We start from the raw sequence: 13557 nt of genomic DNA, 5'->3' as shown, positions 1-13557 counted from the left end.
TGCTACACCCATTTATTGAATTAATTTTTTTAAGTAAATGTATGAAATAAACCATTAATTTAAACTTTTGACACAGGATGAATAAAATAACTGTCTTATTTTCTTGTGTCATGGCCAAGCAACAGTATCAAAATATTTAACCTAGTCCATCTAATGGCTGTTACAATTTCCTGTATAATAATAAAAATTATGCAAAAATAAATTTATCATATAAAAAAAAATTATATGTACAATTAATATACATTTATAATAGTTACACACAAACTTCAAAATAATATATTTCTTTTGTAGTGATTAGTAATAAATTAAGAATTTTTATAAAACAATAAATAAAGTTTTCTAAAGTTGTAACTTTTTAGAAAAAAACAGTACAAAAAACTATGTTATGCATTAATCATTCACAAATTATTTTTCTAACACTGGTGTATTGATTAGACACACCACAGAATTTTTAAACATCCACTATTTAATGTGTAAACTATGTTTATAGTTAACGGATAGGTGTGAATAGAAAATTATATACACATATAATTTATATATAATAACCATGAATAATAGCTGTAAGTTGTCTTTTCTCCTTTTCTCTCTATCAATTTCCTTACAATGTACATATCATACTGAAATGCTTATAAAAATTAATCTATAAGATTTCTAATGAAATAGCAAATAAGCCAATATTGTAAAGAACGAGCACTTAACTGTCCATTATCAGTTCTCATATTGTAAGGATTACAGAAAGTATCATATAAACATGCCAAAACATTTCCCTACATTCATACCAGATGAGCATAGCAAAATCTGGTTTTCAAGCAGAAGGCAGGTGAACAGCTGTAGAACAGATTCAACAGTCATTAAATTAAACAGTTCCCTCAGAGGAAAATCAAAAAGAGGTAGCTCTTCAATTGCACTTGGCCTTTGAATTGTAGCTTTAACATCCGGATAGCAGTGAAAAGTTAAGCTTCGACCTGGTTGAGGAATAGTTACTTGATACAAAAGATTATATACATAGCTTTCAAGACTGAGTGAATGCTGATCTTTCCAACACCTATAAACAATACAAACAACAATAATAATACAAGTTTTATCAACTGTTTTTATTTCAAAATACACATTTACTTACAAAATTCAAAACAAAAAAGAAAGGTTTCTTTGTTTATAAATTTGCTTTTACAAACATATTCAGAATGTATCTAAATTTAATGCATAATTTACAAAAATATTTGGATAAAAATAATGTTTGCATTTTCTGTGAATTCAATGCATATTTAAAAATCTGATGTAGACATCACATGACTTACTTGTATGCCTATTTAATTACATACACACATTTTTTTTAAATGAAAAGTTTATAAAGTTTTATTTCACTAATAACTTCTAATATTTTAAACTAATAACTTCATATTTTTTTATTGTCATTATTGAATTATTTATTGTAAAAATTCATTTACAATCAGAGGTTAATAATTATTAATAAATCAATATATTAAAATTAAAAAAAAAAAGTTAGAAAAAAGCAAATGAAGTTGGATTTGAACCGATGTGCCTTCTTGTAAGATCCAAATAATTTATTAATTAAAATTTCATTTGGTTATAACTCTGGAACCAATGAAAATAAGTAACACTTATGATATAACTGAAAAGCTCTCAATGAGGGCTTATTGGTGCAGTTAAGAAAAAGTCCAAAATCCAAATTTTCTGGATTTTAGGCTTTTTTAGACACTTTTGGTCCAATCGATTGCAATCAAAAGAGCAGGTGCACAACCAGATGTTACAGCAGTCCCAAAACTAAAATGTCAACATTTATGGCTAATTGTTTTTGAGTAATGCATATACGTATGTAGAGATGTCACGCTGAAATTGGTCAAAATGAATATTTCCGTTGAAATCTGAAAACCAAAATTTTTGTGATCATAATACTTCCTTTACTTTGTACAAGGAAGTAAAAATGTTTATTAATTTAAAAATAAATATCATTTGTATCTAGTTTGATTCAAACTTCAACGTTTTACAATGTTTCCTAATTGAAATTTGAGAAGTAAGCTTTCAGTTATTAATACATTATTGAAAAGGTTCTGTCCTAAAAGTTTAGAATTAAAAACTCTCCTCGAGAAAAAAAACAGTTTTGTAAAGGTAAACAATCAAAATAAAATAATAATATAAATGGCAATGCAAAAGTTTAAGTTATAAAAGAAGAATATAAAAGTTGTAAATCAATTAAGTCATGGTAAGTGGTATAATTTGTAATTAAACATGTTTGTGTTACAGGCTTAGTTATTAGCAAGTTACAATGAAAATGGTGAAAAACTGGCCTAATGCAAAAAAAAACCAGTATTTAAAGAAAATAATAAAATAAAAAGAGGAAGTACTGGATAGCTAATACAGCAAGTCATTCAACAGAACTCAAAAAACCTTATACAAAATTACTTAGATTATTTTATTGACTACCAATTCATCATCACTACCAATTTTCAGAATTTAATTATCTTTGGAAAATTACAAGATAAATATACAAAATATCTTCAACATATCCAGGACCATCCTTAGATATTGCTTCAGAGGATGAGATGAATGATTTGTATCGTGTATGAAAATGCCATGCCTGACCGGGATTCGGATCTGGGACCTATGATTATTTACAAATCTGTTTAACCATAATATATTTTCTGCTAATGATCTGGAAAAATGGTGATGATGTACTATGTTTTAAAAAAAGTTTTGCAAAAATCTGAAGTTTCCTGAAAAATTAATTTAATTCAGATTTCAATGAATTAAATCTGATTTTAAAACTTTCAGGAATCTTTTAATACAACTTTAGTGTCTTTCTTGAAACAGTAACATGAGCCAAGGTTCATATTTCTATCAAACATCAAGTTTTCAGGGTTAGCAGAATTATCCTTTAGATAAGAACATAGCATGTTATTTCTCAGTCAAACTCTCGATTTCCAAGACTAATGATTGTACAAAAAATTTAAAAAACAATCTTTCATAAGTCAACCAATCAGCTAAAAAAATATTTAATGCATAACTCATCTTCAACGTTATGATAGTTTTTACTGTAGTTATTTGTTGAGGGAATTAATTACTATCATTATTAAAGAATTCTTCAACTAAGAGCAATCCATTAAATGTCACAGGATATTAGGAATATTCATGACAAACTACATAAAATTTTACATATTTTAATTCAACATCTCAGGAGAGTTTAACTTATTAAAATTGTCTTTAATCATTCAACCTTGTAAACTTGGATTTCAGAGTTTTATGAAATAGATAAAAAGTGCATTGTTTTACTTGTTTTTCAAATTGAACTTATAAGATTAATGAAAATCAAAAAAATACTTTCAATATAAATTTACAATATAAAATCCTACAAGGTTTCTTAAAATACCACATCTATGGTGCTTATTATCCATGAAAAAGTTTATAGTTTGAACTTTAATAATAATAAACAATTACAAATAACTATATATATATATACATAAATTAGTAATAAAATATTCTAATATGTTAAGTTGAAATACCTGTACAATCCAGAGAGGAAAAGGCGAGCAGCACGGACATATGGCATCTGTGATATAAGAGTGATGCTTTTTGTAACATATAATGTGTCTTTAGAATGGTCATAATAACTTTGAGCTGCCTTAGGACGATGTGCTGTCAGCTTAAAGTGACGTGGTAAAGAACGTGTGTTATGGTCAGGTGGTTTTGTACGAGGCTGACCACTGGATAGTTCTGCCCAGTGCATTGCCTGATGCAAAAAGAAGCATTGAAATAAAATATTTGAACACTGTTATGTTGACTACATCATATTTACATAATTATTAATCTGTTAACATTAAAATAAAAAATTAGTATTTTTAAAATTACAAAAACACAGCTAAATATTTTATTTCAAATTATGCAATTATTTGTTTAACCATAATAACAATAAATACAGAGTGATTCACATAGTGTTACTGGCACTTTCTGAATTCAATCTACTATTGAAAATAATGCAAAAAGTTCATATAAGCATGGGTCTGGAAATGCTCTATTAGCGAGTTATAGCTAGCAAAAGATTTCACCCTGAATCCTGGGTGGTAGAATTTAGAGCCAGTGTGGACTGTATTTTTTGATGAGATGAAGCAACGCTATGTTTTTCTTGAATCATTACATTTAATTTCTTGTCATCCTTGACAGTTTGATTGAATTGCAACAGTTACATTAAACTTAAGAATGCATGACACTTTACTCATAATTGAACTTGAACATTATCAAGAAACTATGAGTCCCCTTGGATTGAAATCAAAACAGGACTGCACTGTGCGGAATTCTTACGTAGAATATAACTAACAGTAATTGTCCATCTGGACGAAATGAAAAATGCGACCGTATTGGGCGGAATTCTTACATAGAATGGTCATATTTGATTAACTCACCGGTCAGCACCAGTAGCTGCTAGAGTGCAGCACCAACCAGCTCAACATGGAACAGAACACTGGGCAAAGAGTGAAATAAAACCATACTGAAATTCTAGAAACCCAAATTAAGGGGTAGACTTGATTATTACTTATGGCTTTTGACTAAAAAAATTGAATAAAACAGATTCCATAAGGTTCCAGTAGTTTTCATAATATCCTATGTAAAACAGAAAAAATTGTTGTCTATAAACCCATTTTTTTACATTTGTAATACAAAAAATTTGTTAACTAAGAAATGCATAAAAAATTAATTCATAATGCATAAATTTAATTTAGAAAATTTAATTCTGAGAGAACTGATGTATAACAGATCAGTAGAAAACAAATATGAGCTCAAGAAATTTGATTTTTTATTAACACTTACCTTTTGAAAATGAAGGGATTACACGTATAAAGAATGTTTGCTTTCTTACACAGTACAATGATACAAAAAATAAGAGTTATGATAAAAATAAAATTAATTAAAAAAATCAGTACTAAATGTTATGCAGATAATAAAGTTATGTATCTTTCTCAAATTCACTGTCAAATCGAAAATTTGAAATATTATGATTTTGTTAGTTGGTAACAGAAATCAGATGGCCAACAGTGCATTTTATGTCTTGTCATCAGTGCACTGCATGTACTGCACCACTGTTGTGAATGTTTAATTAAGTATGTGTATGTTTTAGTGTTTTAATTGGTGTCATAATGCTGCAATGCCTTTGTTATTTATGACTGATGAATATGTTGACATGTTGTTTATCTTGGGGAGTGTGTGATAGAAATGCATGTGTTGTTACTGCCGTCGCAGAATATAAGATATTTTCCTAACTGCAGAGTTCCAAATTCTAAAACAATTAGTGGAACATTCCAAATGCTATGAGAAACAGATACATTTCCCAGCATTAGTACTAATCTTGACCGTTCTGTCCATCATGATGTTGATATTAATAAAACCATTATCAAGGCTACTCAACATCTTTCCTGGTGATTCAGAGTTTCCCAGTGTATGTGGTATGAAGGCCTCTTCATAAAAACGCTGTTTCCTTTCCATAAAGAGTACAGAATCTTCAACCTCTTTGCTCGCAATAATATTGCAACCGGTTGAATATTTACAGTAGCAATAATATTGCTACTGGTTGATTGATTACACAGATTCATTTTATTAACTGGTGAGACTCAGTTTACTCAGGACAGCATCAATAACCTTTGCAATGAACACACTTCAGCAGAAGTCAATCCAGACATGATAGTTTAACATACTTTCCACACTGATTTATCATCAATGTGGTCTAGTAGTTTAGGATCAGCTAATTGGACTACTCATTCACTTAGGACATCTAAATTTTGACATTTTCTTGGAATTCCTTAAGGAATTTTAATATTTTTAATTTTTTTAAATTTTTTACTCCAATAGTATCAAAATACACCATGTACTTTCAGCACAATGGTGCACCTACCCACTTCACACATATAGCATTCTTAAATGAGCAATTTCCAGAGGGATAGATTGGCCACCAAGATACCTGATCTAACTCAGTTAGATTTTTGTATATGGGGTTGGATGAAAAGTATTACGAACAAGAGAAAAGTTCATATATAAGTTCAACACTAGCAATCCAAAAGTGTGCAGCCAAATGTATTAGGACAGATTTTTGAAAATATACTGTAAACTTCATTAAATGTATCACTTATGTTTATTTTTTAAAATTGGATCAAGTTTATGTTAACTTCATTCTCTGTAGCTGATAACATTTAAAAGTTTTCATATGGTAAGTGTTAGTAATAAATCAAATTTCATGAACTTGAATTTTTATTTTTTATTGGATTATTTTTATATCAGTTTTTTTTCTAGAATTAAATTCTCTGAAAGTTTTTATAATAAATTGTACGCATTTATTCGTCATTTAACAAAGTTTTTGCACATTAAATTTAAACATGTTTTTAGACAACAAATTTTTCTGTTTTATGTCTGATAATTTGAAAACTGTGAATATATGGTTTTGGAACCTGTTCTATTCACAGGTCAAAAACCATACAAAATCATCAAAATTACCTGTTAATTTGAGTTCCTAGAATTTCAGTATGGTTTTATTTTGTTTTCTGCCCAGGAATCTGAGCGAAATACCTTTCACTAGCTTTTTTTTTCTGTTTAGCCTCTGGAACCACCATAAGGAATTACTTCAGAAGATATGTATGAATGTAAATGAAGTGGTCTTGTACAGCCTCAGATCGACCATTTCTAGACCACTAAGTTGGTGTAGTGGTGAACTCGTCATCGAAAATCAGCTGACTTCGAAATAGAGAGTTCTAAGGTTCACTGCTTAAGGAATCTGGGTGAAATATTTCACTAGCTGTAACTCAGTAGTGGAGCATTTCTAGACCTATACTTATATGAACTTTTGTCATTATTTTCACTAATAGAATGAGCTCAGAAAGCGCTGGTAACACTATGTGAATCATCCCATATTAAAAAAGTTACCAAACAGAATTTACCCACTTTTATTACTACTTGTAAAATGTTATTTCCAGAGTAATAATTATACAACAAAAGTTATGCCTTCTAATTACACCTCTATAAGTTGGTTCAATAACACCAACAAAACAAATGTTAAGTTTTCAATCAATCTTTTAAGAACACTTCTATATCTAAGTTTTTATCAATTTAACATAAAAAAAACACAAACCACAAAAACAGCTCAATAATACCAAAATTTATTATAACAATGAAGATGATGAAAGATTATTTTGACCAATGTTGTTTAAAACCTATGAGGAAGTAAAACAAAAATCATAAAAAAGAACTCTTTCATAATTTCACTCTTCAAAGAAATATTTTCTTCAGCAGTTCTAATGAATAGAATATCAACTAAAACAAAACTGTTAGTCAACATCCATTGATATGATATAAAAATTGTTCTAAAAATATGATATGATATGATATAAAAATTGTTGTTCTAGATATAAAAATGATTTGGTGAGGAAAAGATCCAATTAAATGGTGCTCTCTGATAACTGGTATGTACATATCTGAAGTTCCATGAAAAATTATGTAACAAGAGTTAGGTAAAATTCTTGTAATAATTTACTAATTTTTAATGGTAATTGTTACTAATTTTACTAATAAGTAAAAGTTAATCTAATCAATCTTAATCTTACAATGAAATTAATAACATTTTTTATTCCTAAAAGCAAAAATGTGAAACTAGTACCAAAATATTTAGGACTATTGTGAATAATCAAAACCTATTCCACATATTGTCCATTAATTACTTTTTATATACCTTTCTGCTGAACGGATTTTGAAATAATTCCTGTGGCTGTCATTTCACTCAACTTCATAGCTAGCTTTTGATCAGATCATATAGTATATCATGCTAAATGATATCATCAAAATAATACTTAAGGAAAGTGTTTTTTCAAAAGTGCAAACAGCAAAAAGCTCCAGATAGACAAATCAGTTCTAGTGGAGGGTTAGTGTATCACAGTCCAATCTGTTCTGGCAGTAACCTTTGAAGTTGCCATAAGATATGGGATATGCATTATAATTATTCAATATAACACTATCAAGTGGATTGTCAGGTCTTTTCTTTCAGATATCTTCCTTATGTTTCTTTTAACATGTATACATAGTAATCATTATTTAGTGTTACACCACATTCAAGGAAATCAATCAAATGACAACATGTATGACCAAGAACATTGTCACCATCACTTTCCTTGAGAATTTTTCACCTTTTTCTGTCAAGGTAAAGAAGAGTCCATTTCTGGTTTTGTTTTTGAGTTGTGCAGGAATATTCATGTCCCATCACCACAAAATTAAAGAACAATATACTGATTTCTAATTCTGCGGCTAAATTATAAATTCATAGGGTGAACATTTCACTTTTCTTCCCACATTATTCATTAGTTAGGCATCTTGGGATCCACTCTGAACAGAATTTTCTGGGCCTGATCACTAATTAATGTTTCCATAGCACTATGACCACAAATTCATTACAAAACTTCTGGATGGTCACACAATGTTCAACTTTAACAAGGTAACTTGCATAGAGATGTGAATGACAGCACTGCAGTTGCTAATTTCCTCTTTGTTCAACACTGAACTTTTCCCTTTGAAACCCCTTCATTAGTGGTATCAACTGAGGCTCTCTGTACACACAAATAGTTTTCTGTGAATCTCTATAGTCTAACAACCCTCTGAAAAAATTCAATCATTGCTCTTTGCTTTCCAGTCATTCACGTTGTTCATTTATGGACTGTCAAAAAACTGCACATCAGTGACATATTATGTGTAGTTTTATTAGAATTAATATAAGATAATTAATCTTTATGTAAAAAAAATATTAAATGAAAATAAATAATACACAGTATTTTATACTTATAATAATAAAAAAATATATAAGTTCTTTCTCAGCAAGACATTAAAAGCCTCCTTATTAAGAAGTAGAACCCTAATACCCAATATTAGGAGGCAGTACTATACGGATTGAAGCAAAACCTTCCCCTAATCATCATCTTTCCTTATTTTCTTATCTCTTCTTAGTTGAATAATCATTCAACATCTATTAAGATTTTTATTACCATAGGAACTGCTTCAAAAACTGACCTGGCTTCACTAAAAACATTATGCTGACACTGTCTAGCAGCCTAATAGGGTAAGTAACTGTCTCTTTATTGGAGTTATAGTGGATGATGAATCTAGTTTTAGGGCTATCCAGGATTATGTCTCCTATCAGGGGTTCCAAAAAAATTAAAAGTGGATAGAGGCTCAGCTTATAAAGCAAAAGTGAAACTCCTATTCCTACAACTTAAATCTAATTTACATCTCAAAATCTACTTAAAAATACACAAAAATAAAAGATAAATTAATGATCTACCTGTAAGGTTTGCATAGCACTACAAATTTTTCTATTATGAACTTCTTCATAAAAAACATAACTAGAGCCATAAGTTCTTCTTCCATCTTCTTTGGTGATAACAAAACTGTGAAATTTTGGCTCAAGAATGTGTTTTTGAGTCCTAAATTGTAGGCCATGAGGTAGACATAACTACAAAATAAATGGAAAATTTAAGTTTATTCTTAATAAAAGGATATTAATTTAGATTTTAAAATAATAAAAACGTTTTAATAAAAATAGAATTTCAAAATCATCATGAAATATTTTATTTAAAAATACGTACACTTTTTACAAACATTATCAACAGGTTGAGTGCTACCATACACGACTTTGCCAAACATGTTACTGAAATGAAAATGATTCTTACAAATTTTTGTCGAAAACTGCTATGAGAGAAGAACTTATCTCTGTGTTTTAGATATTAAAACTGTTGAAAGATGATTCTATTACTCAGTGTAAGTTAAAATTATCAGTTTTTTTTCTTTATTAACATAAAGAAAAATTTTTACCATTTCTAAAAATTGCCTTAGCAATTTTGTGGCATCTCTTGTTCAAAAGTTACAATAAATCATATTTTTTTCTGCAATATTTTGCTTGTTAGGTGCAAATTTATTCAGTTATTATTTTGCTCAACAATTTTTACAATCTATTTTATTCATCTATTTAACCAATTATCATTACCTTAATTTTTTCATTACGGATGAAAACAATTAAAAATATTTTGAATGAACCCAGTTCTCCTGGACAATTTTCTGATAACGAAAGTTTGTTTGAGCCTGATAGCAATGCTGATCCTACATAGGCTTTGCAAAATGAATGTGAGCTTAGTTCTGATGATGATGATGATGTACATGATGGTATTGGTACATTTCAGATTCTGAAATGGAGCAAACTGTAGATGAAGTAATCGAACCAGGAACTAACACTCAGGTAAATCCAAATAATATTTGGGGTTCAGTGGAAGATGACACTCAATAGAATGATATACTTTACAACCTTAATGAGCTGTTGGGAATTAATCCTGATTTAATTGAAACTATGGCAGAGTGTTCACCACTTGAGTTTTGGCAGCTGTTTGTCACAAATGATGTAATAAAAATACTAGTTGTGGAAACAAACCACTATGCTGAGCAGCAAAAGGCATCCACGGAAATTATCCCATCCAATACTAGAATACGAAGTATTCTAATGAGGATTAGAATACTTGATTGATTCAAATGAGGATGAAATGAGAAAATTTCTGGGGATAATAATTTATATGGGATTGAATCCTCTTCCATCAATTGCTCATTACTGCATAATGACAGAATCTACTCTACACCAGTGTCAAAGATAATGACACTGAATAGGTTTCAGTTGTTATTAAGTATGTTTCATTGTGCTAACAATGAAGAACAACCAAATGACATATTGCATAAGACACAGGAAGTCACTGAATTGGATGTAGACAACTTCTGTTTAGCACTGAGTCCCTAACAAGGTATGTGCATGGATGAAAGTGTTATTCCATTCTTGGGGTACATATTCTTTAGGAGTACATTAAGGGAAAGCGTCACAAGTATGGGATTAAAATTTTTAAACTTTGTGTGAAAGATTGTTACACGGTCTCATCTAAGGTGCACTATGGAAAAGAAATAGGATCTGGTGTGAAAGGGAAACTGTAACAAAAAGTGGTTTCGAAAATGACAGAATCATATCTAAATATGGGACAAACTCTTTACATTGGCAACTGGTACACCAGTGTTGAGTTGCTGAATGTTTAATGAATGGGGTGACGCATTCAGTTGGTATATTAAGACAAAACCGTAAATATAATCCCAAGGTTGCGACAAATGCAAAATTAAAAACTGGCCAACATATTAGTAAAAAAAATGAAAACAATGTAGTTGTAATGAAGTGGAAGGATAAACATGATGTCCTTATGTTCAATACTAAACACACTGATAAGATGTAATCAGTACAGCATCAAGGAAAAGAAATTTTGAAACCGGCAGTTGTAATAGATTATATCAAAGGAAAATCTTTCATAGATCTCACTGACCAAATTATAGCCTACGATTCTCCTCTTCATCATAGTCTGAAATGGTACTGAAAAGTTATATTTGATTTTCTACTTATTACAAGCGACGTTCTGAGTATATTCAAAAGTATTAAAAATAGAAACATCAACATTACACAGTTTAGAGAAGAGATAGCAGAACTTATATTTTTTGAAGGTATGATACTTCTAATTGTTGCACAAGTCCACAATATTACAAAATTAACAAAGTCAGCAAGGTGAAAATTTTGCTACAAAAAAAATATACTCTTCAGGGAACGAAAATATGCACAGCAGAAAACCAATCAAGTAAGAAGTAGGTTCGATGGTTGTGACAAGCATATGCATTACATGTTTTGTAGAAGATCATATATGCAAACCCAAATAAGACAATGATCAACACAGAATGCATTGTAAATAGTATAAATATTTTTAATAAAAAATTCAAAATTCAGAATTAATTATAATTATTTAAATTGGATTAGTATCCTCCAGTGCTGAAAGATAATTTTATCTCTCAACGTTTTTTGGGTATTAATGGTAATCAAAGTTCAGTAAAAATATTTTGGGTATTTTTTACATTTTGTAACATTAAAATGAGTAGAAATAATGAGAAAAAATGATAGCCAGTATGACCCAAAAATATTTTTTTTTGGAAAACCAGTCTGATTTGGTCACAGAGATAAATTTGTCTCTCATATCACTCAACCTGTTAATATTCCTACTATTTCACAAGGTTCATTTGGCCTACACCATCATTTTCATTATGTCTTGATTACTGCCACTATAGTTATTCCAATAATATTCTTCTTTTATATTATATTTTTACTATAATACACTAAAGAGTTGATACTGTTTATCTAACTGCGTGAACTATAATACTTATACAAGCACAGAAATATTTTTCTGTGAAAAATGATCATATATATTTTTTCTATTTACATTAACCAAGGCTATATCAATCTTAAATCCTTGGAGGTATGCTCTTATAGGTTTCTTCTGAAAGTGAATTGAACAGACAGGGTAAGAAATTAAATGATTTTAAGCTGGATGAAAAAATGAACCAGAGATGTACGAACAGTCAAAATCCAAAAATTATCATCTTATGATGTGATGACCACATCACGAGACATCCAGATAAAATAGTTATCCAGGGAAAGATACAAGGATATTACGGTAGAGGTAAGCAGAGGACATTATGGCTAAAAAATTTAACACTGGTTTGGAATGTCAAGTACATCTCTTTTCATGACGGCAGTAAATAAAATTATGATTGCCCACATTTGCTAAGCGGATAAGGCACAAGAAGATGAAGAAGAAGAAGAATGTATCGGTATTATTTGATAAATTAAATTAAATCATCCTGTTACTTAATAGTGATAGCATATGTCATGGTAAATATGATTCTCCTTTCTTTTCTTTGGTCATGCTTTATTTTTACTTGGAACAAACAAAAAATAAATATAACTACAATTCACCAATAAAACAAAAAAGAAAGCTACCAAAGTATGCTTAATGATACCAGAGTATCAACCTGTGTTTAAAAAAAAAAAAAAGAAGCTAACATTCAAAATCATATGGCAATTTAAGGGCTTTCATGGAATTATTTATTAAAACTTCATAAAACATACATCCAGGATTTGACCATAGTTAACAGATTAGAAAAAAAACTGATTTATCATAAAATTCTGAAATTAAAAACATCAAGTAACATTGAAGAAATCAGGAATTAATTTTCCCCTTAATAGAATGATTATATACAGTGTAAGGTTTTGCATTTAATAAATAGAACACAATAATTATTACTAATATTTATAATAAGTGAACAAATATTTGCTCATTTTTGTTGAAAGTGATTAGAAAATTTTACACAACTTTGAATCTTTTACCAATGTATTTACTCTATTTGCAGTGGCATAATTCAGTAAAACTTAATCTATCAGAACACAGCAAATACTTCAACAAGGTGTATAAGAAAACTAAAAAGGAAAAACATAACCCATGGGCAACATGCAATAATGAGAACTGAGAAAAAAGTCTATAACTGATAAAAAAAATGTATGAAATATAATAAGGTTTTTTAATGATACATTTATAATTGGAATAACTAGCATTTTTATTTAAATAAAATTTTAAGTTGAAATAAAGATGAATTAATTAACAAATGCACTCTACA

At 29.2% G+C, this 13557-nt stretch overlaps 1 protein-coding gene across 3 annotated transcripts in view; it reads right to left on the bottom strand.

The window, feature by feature from the left end:
- pns (DENN domain containing pinstripe) overlaps nucleotides 1-13557 on the bottom strand; it is a 113479-nt gene that overhangs the window by 66373 nt on the left and 33549 nt on the right. For all 3 annotated transcript variants that reach the window (XM_075358529.1, XM_075358527.1, XM_075358530.1), the window contains exons 3-5: nucleotides 9323-9493; nucleotides 3522-3748; nucleotides 780-1045 (exon numbers count right to left, since the gene is read on the bottom strand). In XM_075358529.1, coding sequence (XP_075214644.1) covers nucleotides 780-1045; nucleotides 3522-3748; nucleotides 9323-9493 — 664 coding nt within the window. The remainder of the gene's footprint in view (nucleotides 1-779; nucleotides 1046-3521; nucleotides 3749-9322; nucleotides 9494-13557) is intronic.

The sequence above is a fragment of the Lycorma delicatula genome, chromosome 2, assembly GCF_047948215.1.
Source record: "Lycorma delicatula isolate Av1 chromosome 2, ASM4794821v1, whole genome shotgun sequence".
NCBI lineage: Eukaryota > Metazoa > Arthropoda > Insecta > Hemiptera > Fulgoridae > Lycorma > Lycorma delicatula.
This window is presented reverse-complemented; position numbering and strand designations above follow the sequence as displayed.